Source organism: Apodemus sylvaticus, chromosome 5, assembly GCF_947179515.1.
Source record: "Apodemus sylvaticus chromosome 5, mApoSyl1.1, whole genome shotgun sequence".
Lineage (NCBI taxonomy): Eukaryota > Metazoa > Chordata > Mammalia > Rodentia > Muridae > Apodemus > Apodemus sylvaticus.
Genome location: NC_067476.1, coordinates 57,418,826 through 57,439,914, shown reverse-complemented (window position 1 = coordinate 57,439,914; position 21,089 = coordinate 57,418,826). Strand labels below are relative to the sequence as shown.

At 42.6% G+C, this 21,089-nt stretch overlaps 1 protein-coding gene across 1 annotated transcript in view; it reads left to right on the top strand.

Moving 5' to 3' along the window:
- Positions 1-21,089, top strand: part of Ccdc141 (coiled-coil domain containing 141) — a 178,464-nt gene that overhangs the window by 105,936 nt on the left and 51,439 nt on the right. Inside the window, exon 10 of the mRNA XM_052182771.1 lies at positions 6,148-6,320. Coding sequence (XP_052038731.1) covers positions 6,148-6,320 — 173 coding nt within the window. The remainder of the gene's footprint in view (positions 1-6,147; positions 6,321-21,089) is intronic.

The following is a 21,089-nucleotide window of genomic DNA, read 5'->3' as shown; positions in this document are numbered from 1 at the left end:
TGACTGCTAAAATAATATAGTGGCTCCTGGAGCCAGGCTGGGCATAGATTTGGCCTGACACATTTACTAACTGCATAGCTTCGATGTGTACTTCACTTCTCCCTGTACCAAGCATCTTCACTTGTAAAATAGAAATCCTAATTCTGTGTTCTTACAGGATCGCCAGCTCATCTCAATAAGGTGATACAGGGCTAGTGCATAGCACAGTGGAGTGCTTGCTGAGTGAGGCTAGCCACAGCTGAGCGACCACTCCATATTCATATCACATTGCTTCAGCCACTCTAATGTGGCAAATCTTATGGGCAGCACATAGCTGAGTCTATGGTCCATAGATATTGCTGGATATTCCTTGAAGGGATAAAACCAGAAATGATTCATACATGATTTCCCATATTAATAGGACGATGATCATCTTAAAATCACTTAAGTCAATTAAGATAAAAGAAATAGCGAGTAGACCTGGGATACCTAAAGTTCTACTTAATGAGTCTCATTTCATTTGTAAGATGAATTTGCCTCAGGAAGACTAAGATGTTAGTACGTAATTTCCTTCATTCTTTTATGAATAAATGCTCTCAGTTTCATGGGCAAAGTTTGCAAGCTTGAGCAATTTTAGCCATGTCCTGAATAACATGTTAGGTCAGCAGCCTGAGCCACCATCGGGTGTCTTAGGTGCTGCTTCGGGAAGGAAAGTGAAGACATGGGTCTTTACACAAGCCACGCAGAAGAGCTCTGACTCTCCGACGGTGGTGAACTCAGAGGCTCTGCTCTGAAGGTGTTCTGTGTCCTGGGATGTTTTCCAGGCTGCACCATTTTGTTGTTGCCTGATATTAACTCCTCCACATGTATTAGTCATAAATCTCACGCTGTCATTTATCAGCATCTTTGTGACCCAACATGGCAGCAGAATTACGCTGGATGGCTCATGGTTCTTAAATTATGAGTCTTTTAGATATTTAAAAAGAATAAAACGGGCCATTCCCCGATACCATCTATGTCTGATTTGGTGCAGTTGACCTTGGGTCTACATTTAACAGTGAACAGGAAAGGTTTTTATTGGCCTCTTTAAGAACAAAAGCCAAGCAGTTCCTTAATCTTTTCTAAATTAGGGCCCAAAGAAGCTGACCTGCCTCCTCCTCTTGTGGAGGGATAGAGGGGCAGCATGTGAAATGGCTCAGATGACTAGGACCCAGCAGGAGAGAATACGGGCCTTGTGCTTTCAACTCCACCCCACCCCCAGTCTACTCATAAATGCTTATTCACCCTGGACATATAAGGCTTGAAGAAGCAGGGGGCTGTGAAAAGAAAGGCCAATGGGGAGGAGACTTTAATTCCAAGAGAGGTTGTACGAGGCTCACAGTGTTCTTACTGTCAGGAAGACCTTCTGTATTGTATTCGCAACAAAGAGATCCAGTATATCAAGTTCCCTACAGGTTGGGTACACAGGAGAGCGGTCCGTTCTATTTTGGGAGAAGTGAAATGGGGAGGGTAATGCTTAGATCACTTCTGGAACTGGCACATGAATTCCTCACCAGATTCTACATAGGAATGAGAGAAAGAAATTTTGCATTCAGTCAGAGAATTTTTAATTTTGAAAGAATTTTTTTAAAGCCCAAAGGTTTAGCTGTTATTTTGTGACCACAGAACTATTCTTATTATGCTTAGAAGTAAGAATGCTAGTTAGTTGTCAACTTGACACAAACTAGAGTCATCTGGGAAGAGGGAACCTCGGTGGAAGAATCATCTCCATCAAACTGGCCTACAGGCATGTCTTTGGAACATTTTCTTTGATTAATGGTTGTTGTCGGAGAATCAAGGCCACCTCGGGCAGTACCATCCCTGGGCAGGCGATCCTGGGTCGGACAACAAGGAGAGCTAGTAGCAGTGTTGTTCCTCCTTGGTCTCTGCTTCAGTCCCTGCCTGGAGCTCCTGCTTTGGCTTCCCTCAGCGATGGGCTTTAATCTCTAAGATGTTATAAACTCTTTCCTCCAGAGGTTGCTTTTAGTCTTGTTTTATTGCAACAACAAAAATCCAACTAGAACATTAAGCAAGGAACTCCTTTTAGAATCCTTCTCGCCTCACTCAGAGGTATTCTGTGCATGTTTGTGTTAAGCTAATGAAAGGAAACCTGTCATCTCCTTTAAATTGTCATAGTTTTATTATTTGCTTTATTATGTAGAGAAAAATCATGGAGTGCATTCCTAACAATTGATCAATTTAAGAAGAGACTGTGGAAGAAAATCTGGCTCATTTGATTCCAAGCCAGCGAGTTACCTTTGCTTTTGATTTATGGCTTTTATTTCTAGTGCCTATCTGGCCCTTCAGTTTATCTTCATTCGTTTCAGAAGTCATACCTTTATTATAGCATCATGACTAAGGGACAGTGACATTGCACATGCATCCGACAGGCTTGCAGTTTTAGCTTCTAACTCCTATGAAGATGACATCATAGCTGAGGTCTGAGAGAGGCAGCTGTTGGTACAGGGTCACCAAAGAGAGCCCCATAGGATGAAACTCAGAACAGGTGGCTTTGCCCTTCTAGGAGATTCTTTTAAAAATGTGTTTGATTAATCAAAATTTAGAACAGCAGCTAACAGTGTCTGAGTACTGCACATCTGCCCTCATTCTTAGTTACTTTCATTATTTTTCTTCAATTTTCAAAACAACAGTGAGCACAGCATGGTTTATTATTAAAAGAGAATGGGGTTAGCTTTGTAACCAAGAAGAGATACCATGAATTCTTCATCTCTCTTCCATTTGTAGAAGGATACTGAGTTTTTTGTTTGTTTGTTTGTTTTTTGTTTGTTTTTTTAAGGAAGAAAGGAGACCACATCTGACATTTACACGTAGACTTTCCATCTATCTCTTCCCTTGGTGGAGCTTGGGATTTGTCAATCCAAAGTACAAATATAACATGTAACAATTCACCGACCCTAAACTTTAAGTGGGATTTAAGAGAATCCAAGGTAATTTTAGCCACCAGAAGTTGGCTTTAGACATTGCCTTTAAATGTTACCCTTGTTATTAACAAGAAGCACCATTTTATCCTAAATAAACAACGCCATATTTAAAATAAAATACAAAACCTAGAAACAGAGCTCGCTCCTCAGTGATGCTTCAGCAAGCTATGGGAGGACACAAAAAGTCATAAAGCCACATTCACCAACACCAGCTAATCACCAGACTCTGCTGTTTCCAATTGCAAGAGAAACGTGATCAGGTAAGAAAGGATTCTTGGGTATCTTTAGTTTCTTTAAAAGGCTCCTCCACTGCTGGTGGGATTGTAAGATGGTACAACCACTCTGGAAATCAGTCTGGTAGTTCCTCAGAAAACTGGGCATGTCACTTCCGGAGGACCCTGCTATACCACTCCTCGGCATATACCCAGAGGATTCCCCAGCATGTAATAAGGATACATGCTCTACTATGTTCATAGCACCCTTATTTGTAATAGCCAGAAGCTGGAAAGAATCCAGATGTCCCTCAATGGAGGAATGGATACAGAAAATATATTTAAACAATGGAATACTATTCAGCAATTAAAAACAATGAATTCATGAAATTTGTAGGCAAATGGTTGGAACTGGAAAATATCATTCTAAGTGAGGTAACCCAATCACAAAAGAATGCACATGGAATGCAATCACTGATAAGTGGCTATTAATTAGCCCAGAAGCTCTGAATACTCAAGACACAATTAGTATATTAAGTGATTCCCGTGAAGAAGGAAGGAGAGGGCCCTGATCCTGGAAAGGCTTGATCCAGCATTGTAGGGGAGTACCAGGACAGAGAAAAGGGAGGGGAGTGTTTGAAGAATGGGTGGAGAGAAGAAGGTTTATGGGACATATATGGGGAGGGGGGAACCGGGAAAGGGGAAAGCATTTGGAATGTAAACAAAGAATATAGAAAATAAAAAATAAAAATAAAAAAATAGTAGCTGGGGGGGGAAACCCAGTAAAGAAAAGAATTCAGAAATATTTAAAGTTTATAAGAAATATCTGTTCAAAATACAAGCCTTCTATAACATACTTTTCCCAAGCCCAGGCATTTTTTGTATAATTTTCTGAATTAAATATGCTCTATCTTCAAATATCTCTGCTATTTTAGCATTGATATTCCATTAAAATGTTATGTGCACATCATAAAAAATAAAATAAATAAAATAAATAAAAGGCTCAAGTGACTAGGAGAACCAAGCTGAAAGACGTGAGGTCATTGGAAAAAGAGAGTCTCGACATAAAAGAGTATCTGCAAGACTTCTGTAGATGCCAATTCTGTTCGGTTTGAATTTGATCATTCACTTGAGGCACGTGCTGCTCCATCCTCAATTCCATGGCTGACGTCTTCAAACTGTCTTCGTGAGAATGGACTCCGCTCCACTTTGCTGCCTCCCTCAGGTTTCCACCAGCCCACCTGTTCTTGTCTCTGATGGTCCGGAATCCTCCAGGACAGTCTTCTGTGGGGTATCCTACTCCACTCTCATGGGCCTCTGCCAAGCTCAGTGGCCTCCCATGTAACAATCCGGAAAGGCTAGACTTCAAGGCTTTGGATGGACTACCTGGTGTTTCATGCTACTGTACATCTTTTATGATAGAACTGTTCTTCAAAGTGGTATAGAACACTCTTCAGGGTGGCTTTCTCCAGTAGCGCTGACTGGAAGAAAAATTCTCTTGATGGTCAGCCTTTCTCTGACTCACTTTACTCGTCCCCTCTCTAGACCAAAGGTCAGAAATAGCTATCAGGAGACCTACGAAGACTGAACTCTGCTTTATCTTTTAAAAATATCTTTTAAAATGAGTCCTCCTTGTGTATCTTGTAAAACTTTTTATTTTTGTTACTTCTAGGTTTTGTGTGTGTGTGTGTGCATGTGTTTGTGTGTATATATGTGTACGTGTAGGGGGATACATAAACATGAATACAGTTATCTGTAGATTCCAGAAGAAGACATAAATTTCCCTAGAGCTGGAGTTGCAGAAGGTTGTAAGCCTCTCAGTGTGGGTTCTAGGAACAAAACTCTGGTCTTCTGCAAGAACAGCATATCCTCTTAATTGCTGAGACCCTAGCCCAAAGGCTTCTGTATCTTAATGTCACCTAAGCCCCAGTAGGCAATAAACAGCTCCTTTGTATTTTATGTTCATTTTGTAAACTCTATCTTCTATGTTGGGCAGTCAGTCTGTCTGTCAATGCAGAAAAAGTTGAGTTTAAAAATCTCATTTTAAGACAATATCTTGAGTGGAGGTGGCTGAAGAGATGACTTGATGGCAAGAGCATTGACTACTCTTCCAGAGGACTGGGCTTCAGTTCCCAACACCAAATGGCACCTCACAAGCATCTGTAGCTCCGGTTCAAGGAAGCCCCACGGCCTCTCATAGTCTCCATAGGTGCCAGGCATGCAAGTGATACACAGATACGCACGTAGGCAAAAAACACTCATACACATAAAGAAAACAATGTAAGGTGGTAAGTGCGTTTGTTGGCAAGGACTTCATTTTCTTCTGTATATCTGATAGTGAGCATATCAGAAACTATTGCTTTGTTCCCCCTCTTTGCACTCTCCCATAACTGAATTATAATCCCCTGCTGTGGGTGCATGGATGCCTTGCAGGGAATACGGCAAGGTCACATTTTAAAGGCAAAGGGGAAAATGATAGTAGTTCTTTCTCTCTCTCTCTCTCTCTCTCTCTCTCTCTCTCTCTCTCTAGTGCTTCTGGTTCAAAGTATAGCTTATCAGGCAGTTCCCCTTTAAGACTTATTACAGGTCATGATATTCAGGTCATGAAAGGCTACTAAGTTTTTAATAGCTCACCCATGGTGTATGTGTACAGTGTAAGATATGCAAAGTATCAAGCTGACTCTCCCAATTTCATACCGGCTTAGCTATCTGTGTCATACAGATAGTTAAATATAAGTGATGTTTGGTAACTTTATGGCATTAGCATTTATTCATGTTGGACTAAGCTATAAGTTTCCCTAAGTGGGCACTGCACTGCTGTTTTCCAGAACTAAGATTTTTTTTTTTCTGCTGTCGCTATGATGGAACCACTAAGTTGAATGGCCTGGTTTAATCGCTAGTGTTTTGTGTACACATTGATGTAGTTTTAAACTAAAAAAGCAGAAAATGAAAGTATGTTTTTTTTTTCTTGGCAGGCATTTGATGTACTTGGAAAAGTCGAAGCTAACCTTAAGCTCCTTAAATCAGAGGGTTTAAGCCTGCCTGTCTTGGCTGCAAAGCATGAGGAATTACACAGAGAAATTAAAGACTCTACAGCCGCAGCTCTGCAAAAGGGACGAACCTTAATCAGCCAAGTAGACTCCTGCCGGTGAGTAAAGTCTGTTTTATCCCCAGCGTTGCAAGCTTTTTCACAGTTTCCACAAACTGGTTAAAAAAAAAAAAAAGGAAAGGAAAGAAAAAAAAGTTGCGTGAAAGCTTTTATTTATTTATTTTTCCTACTTCTGATGTTTGACGGCATTATGATGTGGCTTAAAAGGTTCCGTTGAATTATGCTCGACAGTGACTCTGGATGCATTGCTCACCCAGAAGTGAAGCCATAGCCCAAGCCTGCGGACTTAAAGACACTAAAGCTTTGTCTCAGTGAGTGTCTGAAGAGGGGGAAAGAAACACTGCACGGGGAGGAGCATTGCCTCTCCAGCTCCCCACATGCTGGCACCTTCCTGGCCTCATCCCCTGAGTCCGTGGGCCTTCTCAATTGCTCCATTTTTCCTTTCTAGGAACAAAACAAAACAAAACAAAACCTACCAGAATTCTTATTTCCTTTTGACCTTGCTATTTTACTGAACAAAACCCCACATAAAAGGTAACTAATGATAACAAAAGCTCCCGTTGAGGGAGAGCCTGCTATGTGCCAGGCACCGTGCCAAGGGCTTTAGGGACATTATCTCATTTAATCCACAGAGTGACTCTATGAAATGCTAAGACTGTTTTCCTTCCACAGACAAGGTGACCGTGGTACAGGGTTTTAAGTAACTTAGAAACAAGAGGCAGCTTTTGAATCCAAGGCGCAGGCTCCAGTTTCCATGCTCTTGGGCAATGTGCCAGGAGGATCACTTCAGTGAGCACGCTCAGTGGGTGCCTTAGGGTGTGCTGAGGCCTGGCTGGTGTGAGGGCAGAGCAGGGCATTGAAGAAGAGAAAGAATGCGTTTGGGAAGCGTGGGTATTTGAAGACAGGGAGGTGGCCTAGTTCTTGGAGCAGGTATCAGGCAGGAAGGAATGAAGGCAGGACTTCTGTTGGACCATGACGAGATGAAATAGATTTGTCCAGAGAGGTGAGACCCCAGCTCTCCTTTTCCCTAGCTACAATATCCTTGAAACTCAAGAGCACAATTGAAGGAACGAAGTGGGTGGGATGTCGTAAACATGGTTTCATTTCCTTTTAGCCTCCTGCTCTGCCCTTTCAGATGTGTTTTAAATAGCAAATCTGGAAGCCTGGACAAGGGAATGTTCTTTCCAGAAAACAGTCTGACCTGGGCATTGGCTTTGGGGATCAAATGGTTACCATGGGACCGTGCAAAACTGAGATTAGAAATAATCCAAGGTCTCCCAACAAAAGCCAAAAGCTGGAGGCCATGACAAGGGCAAACCGTTTTCCACAGGGCACAACTACCGAAGACAACTGTAGGTGCTTAGCGTCTTGGGTTAGGTGTTGGGCCAGATCCAGGAAAGGCTATTCTCCATTAGACTAGAGCCCGGGCACACACCGTCTGCTTCTTTCATTTCCCCCTCGTAATTGATCCACATTGATTCCTTGTAAGTGTCTTGAAGCATGCAGAAGACTGTGAGATACAAGAGGCACTTGTATGTTAGTGTGGGTCCATGATGCCTAGAGTAAGTAAGGGTGTTGGGTCTCCCAGTCTTGGCAGATGATGTTATTTTCCTGATCAGGCTACTCTTTGCTTGTGCTATTCTCTCTGGCTTTGGGGAGGTTCCTCATGTGTGAGCAAACAAAAACGCAGCCAACATCTCCCTCTCCTGGCCTCTGGAGTTCTGGTTTGGGTTGTCCCTTCCTGCCCAGTATTCCACCCCACCAGTTCTAGGTGCCGTGCTTCTCTGAAGACTAGTCCTGACTTCTTTTTAATTAATTAATTTATTTATTTGCTTTACATCCTAATATCAGCCCCGGTTCTTCCCAATCTCCCCCTCCCGAAGCTCCCCCCCTCTATTTCCCCCTCCCATTCTACTCTGAGAAGGAGGACTCCCCACCCTGCCCACCAGCTCCGGTATATCTGTCCTCCCCCATAGCATATTGAGTCTTTATGGGCAGGCAACAAATACAGGGACAGCCCCTGCTCCAGTTGTTGGAGGGCCCACATGAAGACTGAGCTGTTCACACTGCTGTGTGTGTGTGTGTGTGTGTGTGTGTGTGTGTGTGTGTGTGTGTGTGTGTGTGGTGGGCGGAGGCTAGGTCTAGTCCATGCTTGCTCTTTGGTTAATGGTTAATTCAGTAAGAGCTCTGGGCTCTTAGATCTCCCTTCTCTGAGCTCTGATCTAGAAACTTCCTGCAGTCAGGAAGCTGGTACCATCCCAGTCCTTATGGTTTTGCTTCCCTTCTCCGTATCACACGTTTGTCTTTTCCCAGTCACTTGAGGGCCAATGACAAATGTAACCCCTACTTCTCACTCAGGCATTTTCTGGTTCAGGTTGATGTTTCATTCCTAGAGTCAGAAAGGTGGTCATAAGTTTTCACTGGTAAACGATATCTGGTTTGCTCTAGTCTGAAATACTTTAATTCTGAAACCTAAATTTTTGATTGATGTGCTTTCTGCTCTTGCTTCATCTTCCTCCGCCTTCTCCTCCCTCCCCTCTTCCCCTTCCTCCTCTCCCTCCCCCCCTTTTGTTTTTAGCATGACTTACATATTTACTTACCCATCCAGTCCAATTTTTCTGTCTCCCTCATTCTTCCTAGTCTTGATTTTTATATTCCCCCCATTTTTAGGAGGCAGTTTGGGTCTAACAAAAAATCCTGCTAATTAGAACCATTACAAGACAATTAATTTAACAGCCAACTAGCTTGATTATAATTTATAGACTATGTTTCTGTCCATAGCTCAGAAATGTAAGCTTGCTTTCTAATAGTACCAAGATCTTGTCTTACCATGAGATTTGGCAACTTTACAGATCAGTGTCACTTTCATTTTGAAGAAGGGACTGAAGGTAAAAAGAAACTGTCTCTCCGCAAAGCACAATTTTGACTCAGAAAGTGGATATGAAATAGAAACCTATTAGAAACCAAATCTCAGTTGCAAGCCAGAGGACAGCATGGCTACTGACTTCAATGCCATAGATCCCACCTGCAACTTGCATCCCTGTCTCCATCTGATCCATCTCCACACACCTGGGTTCCCAGAGAAGGAAAGAAGTTTTCCAAGAAGGAACTTAACAGCCACAGCCACTCTGGAGTGGAGAGTTAGAGTCATTACAATGATAACAGACAGACATTCAAACATGTAAAATGTCTACATGAAGTATCACAGTGGGTTCCTAGGCTTTGAGATGCCACAAAGCGCTGTTAGGAGATACTTCCAAAATGGCATGGATCAGAAACCTAAGACTCCACATCAAGGAGTTTGGCTGTGTGCACTGGGAGTGCCAGGATAATGGTGTGGCTTTTAAAGTTAACTCTTTGAGTCGCTTTCCTCCTCTGTAAAATGGAAATTCCCATTTAATATTTTGCATTAAATAACACAACACCATTCCTTGCACATAGAAAACACCCAATACAAAATGACTTTTGATTTAAAAATCTGTTCAAAGGGATTTCAAAGCAAAATACTAAGAGCCACATGACCGTTTCAAATAACTGCAACATGATGATTGCAACAGTGGAGCACATTTATATTAGACAGGGAAGATTGGCATTGAATTACAGAAGATAAGTATTCCTCATCAGATATCAAAAGCAGTATTTAGAATTGAAATATCAGCACGTAGAAATATCAGAGGCCCAGTTATTTAACTTATTACTATTGATGATAGAACCCCCCCCCCGGAAGTTTGCATTTTGACAAAATGAAGAAATGACTGCTCCAAGATAAGGTTGAGGATAATTTTATTGTAGATATGAGGAGATTACAGCCATAGGCATCTGGAAGAGTACACAGCAGGGAGAGAAAGCAGAAGACCAAACATGATCGGTAAATTGAACCAGGTATGAGAGGAGAGAGGGACAGAGACAGACAGAGACAGGGACAGGGACAGAGAGAGACAGAGACAGAGAGAGGAGGGGGAAGAGAAGAGAGAGGGAACTAGGGAGATGGAGATGAGAGGAGCAGGGGAGCCCTGGGTGAAATGACGCGCTTCTATAGGAACCTTCTATAGGATGCTGGAGAAGGGAAGCCGGTGAGCTGGAGTTTACAGCCGAGAGCTGTGTGAGAAGTGGGAGGAGCCACGGGTACTGAGTGCGCCCTGAGGCCCTCATCCTTAAAGGCCCCTCCGTTAGCCATTTCTCCTGAGCTTCACGTGAAGCTGTCAGGATTTATCTGAGATAAAGTGTTCTGGACACATCTGAGATGTTTGTCATTTCTATTCTGTAAAGAATACCATCCTAGAGAGAGAGACTCACACTGTTTTCATATCCTGGAATCAAAGACGTTTGAACCCAGCAGCCTCACAGAATGAATAGTGGTAACGCTCATATTTCACTGATCCTTCTCAATCTAACCTGCAGTCTAATGATAATCCTGGATCACTGAGTGGTTTTTAAAAACAAAATCCTTTTTGATGGAAACATCTGTCATATGGCCAAGAGACACTGCATTATATTTTGTGTGTTGCTTTGCATGCAGTTATAACACAAGTTATTTATAATAGAATATGATAACAGCCAAGCTTAGACTCACAGCAAGGCTGAGAGCCCTCGGCTCCTGGTTCCCCTCACCTACTCCTAAGCTTTGATTGGCATTATTCTTAACGAAAGGTGGCCTGCTAGCACACAGTGTTTGGTCTTACGTCATAAGAAACTGGAGTGGTTGGAAGTGCTTGGTCCGAAGCTTAGGTGACAGCGATGATTCGGAGCAAGGGATCTCTGTCTCTTTCTCTAAGCGCAGCTCCAGCGTCAGAGCTCAAAACATAAAACACACAGCAGGGACAGGCTACCTCATGAACTATTCATTTGCCTTTCTTATTTGTTAAAAATCACTTAGGATTTATATGCGAGCATCTATTAGCTCAATTTCTATCCCTGCATGAAAGATGGTGACGTGTTTCACTCTCTCTTATCATGGTGAAGTTAAATGTGTTAGTTATATCTTAGCTGGATATTTTACTTCTGTGTAACTTTAAGTGTCATCTGCTTTGATCCAATCCATGTGACTTCTTTCATATAAATTCTTTAAAATTTCTATTTCCTAGAGTAGAGAAAAACTGAGTTAATCAAAATTTTGTCCACTCCCACCCCCACCCCACCTCGGTTGCTTCTACAGATGATAATGAACTTTGGTCCGAGTTTAGAATGAAAATTCATTTCTTCATTCCAAAATCACATTCAATGTTTTGTAAAGCAGGCAGTCCCAAGCATCTAATGCCACATCTGCCCTTATTTTGGTGGGAAGAGCCAGCCAGCAAGTGAATCTATGAGTGCCCTCTGTAGCAGGACGTGTGATGTAAAGCCACTGTGTGGCAGGGACCATTTCAGGCTCTGGGTCAAGGAAGGACATGGCAAGAGTTGAGGGAACTAAGATGACAAGTTCATTTTCTGTCACAGAAAACACCATCTTTTGTATAGTAATTGAGAGATTTAATGATCATGTTCTATTGTGTATCTGATCCATCATTGTCCCTGTTTTTCAGAATAGAACTTGGTCACAGAGAGGTCCAACAACTTGCTGTGCTATGTGTCCCATAGCAGCAAAGGACTGGGTGGCTTGTCTGAATCGTTCCATTAGATTGCTAACTATTGGTCTCTCTCTTCTTATGACTCAACTTGCATTGAGCCTGGTTGCTTCATGGCCGTGGATTCTCTTTTATTCTAGGATGCTCAAGGAGAATTTCATCTCTGGCTTTAGCTCTGGCTCCATTTTCTCTGTACTTTTCTTTGGTTTGTTTTTTTTAAAAAAAGTATTGACCATGCAGGAAATGACTGTGACCTCAAGGCTAGACAAAGATACATAAACGTGTGTCAGAATTGTAAGAACCTACTGGCATCCAGTCAAGAAGGTAGATATTGAGTATATGTGCTCTAGGAAACAGGACCTGTGGGGTCAGAGGCTCTGCTGCACAGTACTTCAGAAATGGGAGCCGTGACTCTGAACTGAGAATACAGTGGGCAGAGAGAAGTTAGTGGGCGTGGAGGGAACCGCAGGGAAGAGAGCACCTTCAAGCCAGATGGCCCCGCCGAGCAGCTACTATGTGATACTTTATATCCCTTCTCGCTTCTCACATCTACTCCTTTTTTTTTTTCCTTCTAACTCTGCTACTCTGAATCATCCCTGACTTAGTCATCCTTCCTGCTGCCCTGTCGCACCTCCATCACAGGCTGATACTTACTGTCTAGAGAGCTAAACCACAGAAGGAAATGCTCATCTTTCTTTCTTGATATTTACATCAGAGATAATTTGAACTGTTCAGGAGCAGGCATGATATTGGAGGAAAGCCACGCCTAGTAAAAAAAATGCATTGTTTTAACATTAAATGGAAAACAAAAGCAATGCTAGCTCTCCACAAGGGAAAAAAGCAACATTTTCTCTTGCCTAGCAGATCCATTAGTGATTGTATTTTGTGAGAGTCCCACCAAATAGTTCAACATTTAAAAATGGCTTGGAACAGACCTTTAATCCCAGCGCCCAGGAGCCAGAGATGGATAGATCTCTGAATTTTAGGCCAACCTGGTCTACACAGTGATTTCTAGGACAGTCAGGACTACACAGAGTAACCTTGTCTGGATATACATCCACACACAAAAGCTAACTGGTCTTTTATTTTAAGCTAACTGGTCTTAATGGAGTCTGATGGAGTCTAATGGATCAGATGGAGTCTGATGATATATTTAGGTGCTGAATGTCAGATTGAAATTTGGGAAATTACAAAGTTGAGTTCTTACGACAATTTGAACTTAGCTGCTGTACAAATGTCCTTATATCTAGAATAAGCTGTTCTTTTAGACGTTGAGTAAAGAGCAGCATCTCCGCTCAACCTGCTAACTCTTAACAAACACTGTTAAGGCTGATGGCTGTTTTCCCTTTGTTCTGAAACTCCTAGTGTAGAATGTATCACAAAGCTTAGACTGCATTAAAGGAGTATCTGTTTTTCACAAAATATCTACAAGTTAGTAACTCTAATGCAAATTTACTTTCTGATGGTGATGGTGATGGTGATGGTGATGGTGATGGTGATGGTGGTGGTGGTGGTGGTGGTGGTGGTGGTGGTGGTGGTGGTGATGGTGATGGTGGTGGTGATGATGATGATGATGATGATGATGATGATGTGAAGTTGCCTGAATCCTGTTGTGGGTAAAATGCTGGGGAAGAGCAGAGTCAGCAGAGGGAGGCTGCCTTGAAAGCTCAGAAACCTTGCCCTGCATGATTGAGGAGTTCTCTTAGCTCAGGGGTTCCTCTTCTTCATCTTTTCTTCCTAAACCCCCTGAGCTAAGAGAACTCGTCAGCCATGCAGGGCAAGGTTTCTGAGCTTTCAAGGAGAGGATGGTGTAGACACGCCATACTGCCGCTGGTCAGAGTAATGCCAGGCTGAAGATGACCCTGCATTTCCCTTAAGTAGAGAAATGTTTGGCCAGTTTAAGGGCGAGCATGTCACAAGGCAATATAAACCACATGAAAGTGAGCCTTGTGACGCCGCCGTGTAATGATAGAGTTGTAAGTGGGTAAACACAGACCCCGGATTGAATGCCGGGCCTAACGCTAACTCTGTGTCAGGGGTGGGAGGGGTGGAGGGGTGGGAGGGTGGGGAGGGGGAGGGAAGAATAAAAAGGATTCTTATCGGAAGGAGATACATAACAATGTAGCTTTATACTTTCCAACTGATCTCAAATATATGAAGTTACCCTTTTAGCGCTTGCGGTGCCATTTTGTCGAAGCCTTTCCCATGGTAAGTTTCAGGCATCACCCTTTTGAACATTGCTTTTATATGGTTCCTGTTTCTCTCTTCTGCACTTGCTGTAGGAGTCTGTCAGTCTGTCTGGCACACTGTCCAGCCTGGCGCCCTCTGGCTGCCGCTCTCTTGCTATGTTCACCTTTGGTTTCATCTATTGATCTTTCTGAGTGGTAGGAACTGATATTCCTATTTGTAGGATTTCTATTTAATCATTTCTGGATCACATTTTGTTTTGTTTCTGAGTATTTTTTTGTGTGTTTTCCTTTAATGTTTTTTTTTTGAGAATTTCTTGCATGAGTGCCTTATCTACATCATGTCCACCCCAAGTTCCTCCCTCACTCCCCACCACTGCCTTTTAAGTTCATGACCTCTTCTTCTATAATTATTACTGTTACATGTATATATGCATACATGCACACATATATGTACAAATACAGATCGACCAACATTCATACATATAAACATCCAACCTACTGACTCCCTTCAGTGTTGTTTCATGTATGTTCACATACCACATGTTCACATATGTACACGGTACAAGTGGCTGACCCCTTGGGACTGGATAACCCAGGATGGGGCTTAGCCCTGAGGAAGTCATATCCTCCTCCTCTGAAGCCACTCACTGCCAACAGCTCTTCATGTATGGGCAGTATGTAGGGTATGGGGGGGGAGAGCTTGTGTGTTCCTGGGTCTCTTGCTCTGCCATTTTGAGGGTTGGTTTTTCCTTGGCCTCTCTTGGCTTCAGGTGTGTTTGTTTTCAGGTCACTTGTTTCCTTTGAGCTGGAGTGAATTTCTCTGCTGCTGGCCGAGGGTCTTGACCTTGACTTGCTCATCTGGAAAATGGGTACACTTCCCCCTGGTGGAATGGGATCACTTCTTTGACATCTGGCTGCTTTGTTTTCCCCTTACTGCTTTTTGTTTCTTACTGGCTTTGTAATGATGTCTTCCGGGATTCTCAGCACCTCCAGTCCAGACTCAGGCTTCTGTAGTCAGATCAGGGCCACTTGACTGTTGGCTACAGTGTTTTTCAGTTTCTTTTTATAAAGAGAACTCCATGTCTGAGTTCATGTGGAATCCCAACGATGACATTATTCTCACAGGACTTGTATGTTGATCCTTGCCAAATTATAAGGATGAATCTTTTATCCATTAGCACTAAACCTCAGTGAAGGGGCTTAAAAAGAGAGGATTGGGGGTTAAGGGAGTGTGGTACGGCAGTGTGGGGAAAGGGGGTACCCAGGCAGACCCTTGTCCAGGCACCTCTTCCCCCTGAGGGACCACACACACAGAGGCATGGTATTGAATAGAGTTTATTCAGGGAGTTAGTGGTAGGGAAAGGCAGAGAGAGAGAGAGAGAGAGAGAGAGAAGTGGAGTGGAGTGGAGGCTGGACATGACCACGTGGAGAGAGAGGGCGAGGAGAGCCCAAGGGGCAGGTGAGAGTATGTGGGAGAGCAGAGAGAGCAAAGAGGGAGAGGAGGGGGAAGAGGAGGGACAAGTAGCCCCTTTTATAGTGGGCCAGATCTATGGGCCGGGCATACCTGGCTATTGCCAGGTAAGTGTGGGGTGGAGCTTAGACAGAATACCAACACTCAGGATTCTGTGACTTCAGCTTCACCTACTCCTTTCTTATTTTCTAGGCATTTATTATTATGTATCTATGAAATATGTGCACGTATGTGTATTCTGTGGTTTGTGGAAAGGATCAAAATATATAACAAATCAGCAAAAATGAGCATACTTTTAACATTTGCAGTACAAACAGCACTTTTTCAAAGCAAAGATTAAAAGGAGACACAGTGCTTATCTCCTCCAAATTGAAGGCTGTCACAAACAAGAAAGGACACTGCTCAGGTCTCTGTTAAAAGGAGCAGCAAGCTAAAGATAGGATTCTCTCTCCCCTCCCCCATCTTCCAAGTGTCATTTGCCATAAACAGAAGTGAATTCTGGTCAGCTGATCCCTTCTGCTGAGACGGAGTAAGCTGTCAAGTGCTCACCATCTGGTTCAGCTCCTAATCCAGATGGGCTGCCAATAGTAATTTATGAAAGGGTTGAAAGCAACTTGCCATGCTCAGGCATGAATCATTAGAATGCATTAACTTTGCTCCCCTCCCCCACACCATGCTTGCGACAGATGCAAAGATAGGGTGACTGCTTCCCTACAGTAAACAGAACAGTCTATTTGGGAAGCAAAAGTCAATATGTCTTTCCTTTCTGAAGAAAAACAACAACAACAAAAAAAAAAAAAAAACCAAAACAACCCCATTTATCCTCTTCTTCCCCTCAGTTGACTTAATGAATACAGGATTAAATGCCCCCACGACAGAGCTTCTAGCAAATGTCTGAAGACTTCTTGATCTGACACATCTGAGCATCTGTAGTACTGGACTGCCAAAGTCAACACCAGGAATCATCTGACGTGCCTCCTGCTCGCCCTGCTGACAGGCACCAACAAATCCTTTCTCACAGAGAAAACCCAAAGGTCGATCAATGCTTCCAGTCCAGTCCAGAGTCACAGGTCATTAGCCGATTGGCCATCTTTTTCTCTTCCCGAGGAGATGCACACAGGGGCCGTGTGCTTTCAAGTGGGACCCGAGTAACAGGGCACTGTGGTTGGCTTCCATCAGATTTTCTTTAAGTCACTATCAATCCGCGTTCCGCCATTAAGTCGAGTGCCGGCTGTTATAGCCCTTGTTCCTTGTGAGCGATAAAATTCTCTTCATTTGTCTTCAACTCATGTGAGAATGGCTAGAAAATTGGGGAATCATAGTTTATCCTTTGTTCAAGTCGTTTGCTATTAAGGCGCTGGAGAATGCCGCCAGCATGCGCGCCATCTGTGTTTCACTGGATTGTAAGTCAAGAGTCTGGAATCAGCATGGAAGGTTCTAAAGGACAAACGATGTCATCTGGGCTGCTTGTAATCTACAGATCAGGGTCTCCTTAAGGAAACCTAATGCAGAGGGATGGGGTCACGGGGAGCTCTGGGATTAGGAACGGGCCAGGTACTGTCCTTATATTCCTACTGGGAATGAGAAATGGAGGAGCTTAGCGTCCAAGCAGAGAGAGAAGGCTTGGGTAAGCAGGGTGGTTGGCAATTTCTCCAGCCAAGGAATGAATCTATGCTGCACACAGGAGTGGGACAGAGTGAATAGTAATTCCCATGAGAGCAAGGTGACTCAGAGTGTCCCCATAAAGCTTTATTAGAGGAGAGATGTACACATTGGACCAAACTATTTGTGTTAAGATTGCTTAAACCCAGATGTAAGGGCCAGTACACTGAAGAAGAAACCAGGCATCCCTGATGGCCTAAAATGTCTGCGAGTGGCCTAAGGTACAGCCATTTATCCACAGGTAATGGGATGCTATTACTGTGAAAATAAGGAAATTCTGATTTCAGAATATTTTATTTTTTCCTTTATTAAAAATATGTTTGATTTTTTGAGAATTTCATATGTTGTATATTGAAATTTGGTCATTTTTGCCTTCATTACTGTCTCTTATCTTCCTTAGTCCCTAACTGAAACTCCTTTTCCCCACAAGACTCTCTCCTATTTTGATTTTTTTTTTTTTTTGTGACCTACTGAGTATACTTATGGCTGCTTGCATGAGCATTAGTTGGGAATTATTACTGAAACCATGGGCCACTTATCAAAAGCTGTTCCACTGAAGAAATGATAATACCTTCCCCTGAACCCCATTAACTACCCATAATCCCTCAGTGGGAGGTAAGGCCTCATCTCTTGCGTGAAGAAATGGTGATGACCAAATCTTTCCCCCTTATTTATTTATTTATTTATTTATTCACTTTACATCCAGATTGGTCCGCACTTCCATAATCCCTCCCCCATTCTCCTCTGAGGCCAGATGAGGCAGCCTAGCTAGAAGAACATATTCCACAAACAGACAACAACTTTTGGGATAGAAAAAAGACCCCACTCCAGTTGTTTGGAACCCACATGGAGACCAAGCTGTACATCTCCTACATATGTGTGGGGAGGCTTAGGTCCAGCCAGTGTAGGCTCTTGGCTCATGGTTCAGTCTCCAAGGGTCTTCAAGATCCAAGGGTCCAGGTTAGTTGACCCTGCTGATCTTCCTATGGAGTTCCTATCCCCCTAGTTCTTCCCCTAACTCTTCCATTAGAGTCCCCAAGCTCCTTTCAGTGTTTGGCTGTGGGTGTCTGCATCTGTCTGAGTCAGCTGATGGGTAGAACCGCTCAGAGGACAGCCATGCTAGATTCCTGTCTGCAAGTATAACAGTATCATTAATAGTGTCAGGGATTCTTATGTAGGTTATATGCAGGTAAAGATAGCTACATAGAGTTTATGAGTGCAACAGGCCCTAAAGACCTGCTTCACGGTACCTTTCTCCATGCTCAGTCTCTTACCTTCCTTATACCCCATCTATGTTCTTTGAGCTGGTCGGGTTAGTGTCCCTCCTAGTCTCTCCACAGTTCCTTATTCTTTGTACTTTGACCACTTATGAATTTTTACATGAGCTACTGCCCACTGCAGATGGAAATGTCTCTGAGCAATGCTAATCTATAAGTTTAAACATAAGTATGTAAGTATTTAGAATGTAGTTTGACACCATGTCCTTTCAACAACACAACAGTTAGGTTCTCCTAGAGTCTATGACTCCCCAATTGAAAAAGTGGTTAGTTGCTAACACAATAGTTATGTCACTCTTGTACCAGTGGGCAGATCTTGACATTCTTAATATGGCTACTCAACATATATTTTTCATGCTCCTTAAATTTATGTGTTCTTTTTCCTCAAACATTGATCGGACAATATTTTATTAAACTCAACATTCATCAATCTAGAGATGTAGTTCAGTTGATAGAGTGCTTCCCTAGAATGTATGATCTCCAGCATCCCATAAACCAGCAGTGGCAGTGTGTGCCTGTAATCCCAGCACTCAGGAGATAGGCATAGGAGGATTAAAAGTTCAAGGACCCCAGGCTACATGGAAAGATTGAGGCCAGGCTCAGAGAGCCGAGACTCTGTCACGAACTTTTTAAAAAATGTATTAACCTTTTGTTATTGTGAGACCATGTGCTCAAGGCTACAAGGATTATAGGAGTAAGTAGGGCACCAGCCCTTACCCTTCAAGAATTTACAGCACAAGAGATTCAGTGCCTGATAAGAAACAAATGAATCTCCTAGGTGATTGAAAAACAAAATCGGAAACAGAAAGATCCTATTTTATTTGTTGGCATTGATTTGTCAAAATTATAATTATGGTTTTGCAAAGGTGATATTTTTACTGAAGAAATGCTTGGTTTTGGTTTTGTTTTCTTATTTTGTGTCCTTTGTGCTGGAAGGACCTTCAATAAATGCAAGTTGAACAAGGTATTACATCCCTCTAGTGGCCATTTTCCAGACTACATGCAGACATAGCTTTTATCTAGAGAAAGCAATTTCAAAAGAGCTTGCAAACCAGGTCGATCTATTTGAATGCAAGTCAACAGCAATAAAAGAACACCAGGAGGGAAACACTTCACCGTGCTTTATGCCATGTGTTCCACACTCAGATAAAGTGCAAGAAGATTGGGGGGCGGGGGGAAGAATTGACTGTAAGATCAGAAAGCCAGGCTCAAATCCTGCTTCTGCCATTCTGTTACTGGGCAAGCTAGTGAAAGGAAAAAAATTAAAACAGAGCGAAGAGCAACGAGGAAGATACTCAGTGTTGGCCTCCAGCCTCCATGTGTGTATACCCGTACACACCTTACAATACATGCATGCACACACATGCACACACGCAAACATGCACAAAAACATACACACAAAACATGCACACACATGCAGACAAACACATACACATACAAACATGCACATATACATGTGCACACAAACACACACAAACGTGTGCATACACACAAACATGCACTCACATGCACACAGATGTGCACACACAACGCACATATGCATGTACACACAGGCACATGTGAACACACACACACACACAAAGCTGTCTGGGAGCCAAAGAGTGCTGTGAATAGTATCTTTCTTTTGCTGGACTTATTGACTGACAACTGCTGTCCCAGGGAATAGCCCATTCACAATTCCTAGTTGTTTTCCAGTTTCCTTCTTGGAGGTGTCTATTCCAAGTGTGATCAGTAAACAAATGTCTAACTGTAATGGATGCAGGTTGCATGCTGGGGCTGGGGGTGAGGAGCCGCAGGGAACTCAGAAGTAGAAGTGAGCATCCTTCATCTTGGCTGGCACAGCTGTTTTACACATTCTATATACAAGTTTTACCAATAACTTTCAAACTGCCATGGTGTTTCCTGTCATTTGTCACCATCCCTTCTCTTTCTGTGTCTACCAGTGCCTGGCATCACCCTTTCCTGCGCCTTTCCCAGAGTGCTATCATGGGAAGATAATCATGTTATCTTGCTCATTCGAGATTTCAGTATTCTATAGAACAGTTGGAACAGTTCTATAGAATTGTCCTATTGCTATTAGGACAACTGGACTTTAAAGACCATTTTAGTACATTGCACCTTCGTCTAAATCCTAGTCAAAATAACTCAGATTTTTAGGATTTAGCTTTGACAGAATGTGTGGGTTTCTGTCAGTAAGAATTGGTTCTAAAAGTCTCCTGGTGTTTTATTATTTTCTTCACTGATTATAAGTACTGAACTATAAAACTAATTGTTCTAAATGTGCCTGGAACATTGTATACCAGGAACAATATTTCCCATCATGCCATGTTTCACAATTATTCTTTCCTGGGACCCTTGATATACCCCAGGCACATCCAAGTGTGACTCTCTTTGGAAACATCTTTACAACCATTCTAGTGACAATTCTGTATCCCTAGGTCTTTTTTGATTTTGTCCTCATTTCATTACTAATTTATTTTACTGACTCATAAATTAATTTTTAGAGGTCGAATTACTGAAATCTGTACCTAGCTCCAAGATCTTTATTAAAAAAAAAAAAGAAAGAAAGAAAAAGAAACTAAAATAACTCTCGGGATAATTAAAGAGTTATCATACTAACTTTTGCTAGTAGTTTTCGAAGGAAA